Here is a 5,839-nt window from a genome sequence, read left to right on the forward strand (position 1 = left end):
AAGAGACCGGCCGCGCTGCTGCTGCGCCAGGGCCCGGAGGCACCGCCGCCCCGGCCGGACCTGGACCCCCAGCTCTACTTCCGAGTGCTCGGTGAGTCTTCCCGGACTCGCCTCCACCTCCCCGCCTCCGCTCGCGCGACCTCGAGCTCGGCTCCTCCTCTGTAGAATGAGTCTGGTTACTGCGGATCTCTCCCTGCCGGGTAGTTGGTGCATTTGAAGTTCCCTGGACACTGCCCTCCCCAGCCCTTGCCCAGCGGTGACCCCTCTGCCCTCCCCGCCTTCGCAGACCCCGCGGGCGCCCTGCAGTCGGCCTTCAGGCGGTACCCCGCCAGCGCCCCCCCGCCGCACTGCGAGATGAGCCGCTACGTCCCGCTCCCCGCCCCGGCCAAGTGGGTCAGGGGCCTGGCCCCGGAGCAGAGCTGCCCGCGGGCCCTGGACGGGACTTGGTTCATGGTCAGCATGTCCAGCCCGGTCGTCAGCCTCTCCAGCCTCCTGCGACCGCAGTCCGAGCCTCAGCCGGAGCCTGCAGTCATCACCATGGCAACAGGTAGCCGGGGCGGGGAAGCGGGCTCCATGGGTGGCTTCTAAGGGTCGGATCCGCCTGCGACTGCTGTGTAGACCTGAGCGAGTTATTTCCCCAATGGGAGCGTTTCCTTATTTGTAAAGCGAGTGGGGTCGACTGAAAGGAAACTATCGCCGCCGTGTCTTCCAGCCGAAAACTCACACAAAAACCCCCTGAGGTTCGGGGCGGGGCTTTGGAGAGAGACGGGGTTTCCAGGCACCCGGCCTTGAGACAGTTGTAAGGCCACGTGATTTCCGGGGCCTTGGAGCAGAAACTTCCCTCCCAGATCTCTATCTCGCTAGGCACCCCCACCTTTGCGGGGTTCACACTGTGTCAAAAACCAGCCTCCAGCCCCATCCGTGTCCACATCCGGTGCTGCGGCCATCAGCGAAGTGAGGGCTCTTGCGCTCAAGCGCGTTGGCCTTTCTGACAGCCCCTTCCCTGTGGCACCTGGGGATGCGCAGGCTCTGTAGTCGCCAAACGGTGTGCTCGAGTGGGTGCAGGGACAGCGGGAAACCAGACGGTTCCCATTGCGAGCATCGGCCAGCTCAGGGTGAGGCCCAGAGGTCCACCACTTCGCTGGGGCTCGGAGATGGAGGGGGATGGTAAAGCAAGAAGAGGGAAGGTCGCCATGACCGGTTTGACTCAGTGGATAGAGCGTGGGCCTGCGGACTCAAGGGTCCCAGGTTTGATTCCGGTCAAGGGCATGTACCTTGGTTGCGGGCACATCCCAGTAGGGAGTATACAGGAGGCAGCTGATTAATGTTTCTCTCTCATCAGTGTTTCTAACTCTCTATCCTTCTCCCTTCCTCTCTGTAAAAAATCAATAAAATATATTTTTAAAAAAGAATTAAATCTATGTTAGAAAGATTCAAGGGGTCAACAGTGAAATTATGTACATTTCAAGGAAAAGTAGTCAAGAAGATACCCAACATGACTCTTGACCCTAAGGCCTCACAAAACCAACAGCAATGATTCTCATAGTTCTAACCCAACCTAGGCCTGCACCTTCCCTCCCCAGAACCTCTTCCCCACCACCAGCCTCCTTGAGCGAGAATCACCACAGGACCAGGGAAATGGACTCAGCACAACTCCATTCTTGCTCCCCACACCCACCTCTGGGCACCATGGCTTTCGCCAGTGTGGAGGAGTATCTCCCAGAGCTGGTTTCACTGGAATGGGGCAGGGATGCCCTTTTCTCTCAGTCTGTTTTTTCAGCTGTAAAATGTGTACGCTGTTTCCCACCTGCCTTTCCGTTGTGACTATCAAGGGAACCCCTTTGTTAATTTATTCACTGATTCTATAAATATTTATTAGCACCAAGAACAAATTTAGGGCCCAGTAGTTCCTACAGGCTGCAAATAAGAATCCTCTTGGGAATTTCTGAAAAGTACTGTAACCACCCCCTGGCCTGTGTAGCTCAGTTGGTCCAGTGCACCAGCAGGTGGCGGGTTCAATTCCCGGTCAGGGTACATACCTAGGTTGGGGATTCAATTCCCCTGGTGCTTTAGGAGAGATGAGAGGCAACAGATTCCTGATCAGGCACATGCCCAGTGTGGGGTGTGCAGGAGGCAGCCAATCTCTCTCTCTCTCTCTTTCTCTCTCTCTCTCTCTCTCTCTCTCAAATAAATTTTTAAAAAGATAAAATATACTGAGTCCTACTCCAGGCAGATTAAATCAGAATCTCTGGGATGGCCCCGTAAGGGTTACAAAAGTGTTATGATGTAGATTTGTCACACCACCACCACCAACACCACCACCAGGGGGAGCCAGGGAGCTAGCAAACTGGGTGTGTGTGAGGAGGGGAGGGCATGGAATCTTCCCACCAGACCGAAAATCTTTCCAGAGTCAGAGATCGTTGATAATTTTGCTAATATGCATTTATACATGTTATCAAATACTTTAAATGTTTGTTGGTAAATATACTTTATTAGCGTACGTTGTATGATACTTAAGTCTCATCATTCTTTTAAAATACTGTTATGGAAAAATCTCAAAGATACACAACAATACAGAGAATGGTATAATGAACCCCTACATACCCATCAGCTATTTGTACAGATAATACATTTTATCAAAACCTATCCTCCCACCTACTTTTCTCTTTTTTTAAAAAAAAAATTGATTTTGAGAGAGAGAGGAAAGGAGAGGGATAGAGAGATAGAAACATTGATGAGAGAGAAACATCATTGATTGACTGCCTCCTGCACACCCCCACTGGGCATGTGCCCTGATCAGGAATTGAACCCATAACCTCTCGGTTCCTGGGTCGACATTCAACCACTGAGCCACGCCGGCCAGGCATTCTTCTCTCTTTTTTAAGTGTTTTAAAGAAGATCCCAGGTATTATATTATTTTACTCATAAGTAATTCAGAAAGTATCTTTTTCCCCCCATGAATTTTTTCTCTTCCTCTTTGCTCAATCCCTCCACACCCGCCAGAAACCCACTCCCACCCCAGCTGTCAGCCTGCTCTCTCTGAGTTTGTCTCTATTTTGCTTGTTAGTGAAGGGACAGAACGGAACTGATAGTGAAAGGACAGAACGGAACTGATAGCTGTGTCCCTAACTCCTCTCCCAGGAAAGCCACAGAATATATCAGTTACTCAGCCTGCCCTTATCTCAGCCAATGGGAAAGCAAGGGAAACTAGCCCCCGGCCCTCACTCAACCAACCGGAATTGACCAAGTGCCCCATGTGCCGAGCCAGCTCAGCCAAGGGTTTGAAAGCCTGAGTGAGGGTGGTGAAGGATGAAGAAATGACAGACAGAGAGAATAAGCTAGGTGGATCTTCCTGTGCCTGGCTGAGGCCACAGAGAGAGATCCAGAGGCAAGCTGAGCCTTTATTTTATAGCCAGAGGTAAAGAAGTTAGTGGTCACCATAGTTACAGTGTTCTTTGAGTTTCACTTGTTTTGGCAGCACTTGCTGCATCTCCCTCAGTCTATTAGTTTCCCAGATAAGATTTAGGGCCTAGTGTCATAAGGTCAAGCCTAATTATGCTAAGAGGACTGTGTCCTCTTGGCTGGGACTTGTTTGTGGCTTTGCCAATAGGTCAGTCCAAGGCTTAACCCTATAGCCGCGCCATACATACCCATGCTATTGCAAAGGGTAAAATTTCCTTTTTTTTTTTTTTTTTTTTACGACTGAGTAGAGAAAGCATCTTTATTAAGTAAGGACTTTAAAAAACAAACCATAGCCTGACTGGCGTGGCTCAGTGGTTGAGCATTGACCTATGAACCAGGAAGTCACAGTTAAATTCCCAAGTCAGGGCACATGCCCAGGTTTCCTTGTGGGCTCTATCCTGGGGCGGGGGCGAGGGGGGTTGGTGGAGGCAGCCAATCAGTGATTCCTATCATTGATATTTCTGTCTCTCCCTCTCCCTTCCTCTCTGAAATAAAAAATACATATATTTAAAAACCACACACACACAATAAAACAACCCACAAAAACAAGCCACAGCCCAGCCACTGATGGGGCTTAGTTGGTTGAGGTGAAGTTGCCAGTTCGATTCCCGGTGGGGGCACATGCCCGAGTTTCAGGCTTGATCTGTTGGGGGTGGTGAGGCAACCCATTGGTGTTTCTCGTCAGTATTTCTAACTCTGTCCCTATCCCTTCCTCTCAAATTAATAAAATATTTTAAGAAACACCATAATACTATTATCATACCTAACAAAACAAACAATAATTCCTTAATAACATTTAATTCCTAGCCCATATTAAAATTTTCCCACTTGTTTCAATAATGTTACTTTACGGGTTTGTTTGTTTTTTTGCTCAAATCAGAATAAAAAGCAGGTCCATATGTTATATTTGGTGGCTGTATCTGTTCTGGCTGCCATAACAAAATATCATAGATCAGTGGCTGAAACTGCAGGAATTTATTTTCTCACAGTTCTGGAGGCTAGGAGTCCAAGATCAAGTAGAAGATCCAGGTGCTAGCAAGGTTGGTGTCTGGTGAGGGCTGGCCCTTATGGCTGTGTCATCACAGGAGGAGAGAGACATCTCCAGTATTTCCCTTCTTACAAGGACACCAGCTCTATCAGATTGGGCTCTACATTTATGAGCAAATTTAACTTTCTTACCTCCTCATAGCTGCCATCTCCAAATATAGTCGTATTTCAGGTCAAAACTTCAATATACAAATTTGGGGAGGAGGGAGACCACAGACATTCAGTCCATAACAGTTTTGTCTCTCTTTTTTAAAAATCCTCACCGGAGGATATGTTTTTCATTGATTCTAGAAAAAGGAAAAGGGAGAGAGAGAAACATCGATGTTAGAAACATTGATCAGTTGCCACATGTACATGCCGATGGGGGATTGAACCCACAACTTGGGTATATGTCCTGATTGGGAATCAACCCCCACCCCCCCACATACACACACCTTTTGGTGTACCAGACAACATCCTAACTAACTGAGTGACACCAGCCAGGGCTACAGTTTTGTCTGTTAAATCTCTTTTATTTTTATTTATTTTTTAAAAATATACTTTATTGATTGTTTTACAGAGAGGAAGGGAGAGGGATAGAGAGTTAGAAACATCGATCAGCTGCCTTCTGCACACCCCCCACTGGGGACGTGCCCGCAACCAAGGTACATGCCCTTGACCGGAATTGAACCTGGGACTCTTCAGTCCACAGGCCAACTCTCTAGTCACTGAGCCAAACTGGTCAGGGCTGTTAAATCTCTTTTAAATTGGCCTTCTCTCACCCAGTTTAAATGCTATTGGTTTGTCCTTTGTTCTATAGAATTTCCCACATTCTATATTTGGCCAATTGTTTACTCATTGGGTGACTTTCCCTTGCTCCTTTTTCTCCATATTTACTATAAATTGGTAGTTAGAACTAAAGGCTTGATTAGATTTGGGTTTAAGTTTTTTTCAGTAATCTGAAAAAATTATCAGTAATCTGAAAAAATATCCTATATAATAAAAGCCTAGTATGCTAAGTGTCTGGTCATCTGGTCGGCTATTCAACCAATCGAAGCATAATATGCTAATGATATGCTAAGGAAGCTCAACTGCTCACTATGACGTGCACTGACCACCAGGGGGCAGATATTCCAACCAGTAAGTTAGCTTGTTGCTGGGGTCTGGCCCATTGGGACTGGGTGCGATGGGCCGGACATACCCTGGAGCCCTGGAGTTCTTCCATAGTCCCTCCCGACTGGCCAACCTCCCATGTCCCTCCCCGGCCCTGATTGTGCACCTGTGGGGATCCTCGGCCTGGCCTGCACCCTCTTGTAATCTGGGACTCCTTGGGGGATGTCAGCGAACTGGT

General features: G+C 48.5%; 1 protein-coding gene across 1 annotated transcript in view; it reads left to right on the forward strand.

Moving 5' to 3' along the window:
- Positions 1-5,839, forward strand: part of TAPBP (TAP binding protein (tapasin)) — a 23,958-nt gene that overhangs the window by 390 nt on the left and 17,729 nt on the right. The window contains exons 2-3 of the mRNA XM_006769173.2: positions 6-91; positions 287-547. Of these exons, the coding sequence (XP_006769236.1) occupies positions 6-91; positions 287-547 (347 nt within the window). The remainder of the gene's footprint in view (positions 1-5; positions 92-286; positions 548-5,839) is intronic.

This window comes from Myotis davidii, unplaced genomic scaffold (genome assembly GCF_000327345.1).
Source record: "Myotis davidii unplaced genomic scaffold, ASM32734v1 scaffold4, whole genome shotgun sequence".
NCBI lineage: Eukaryota > Metazoa > Chordata > Mammalia > Chiroptera > Vespertilionidae > Myotis > Myotis davidii.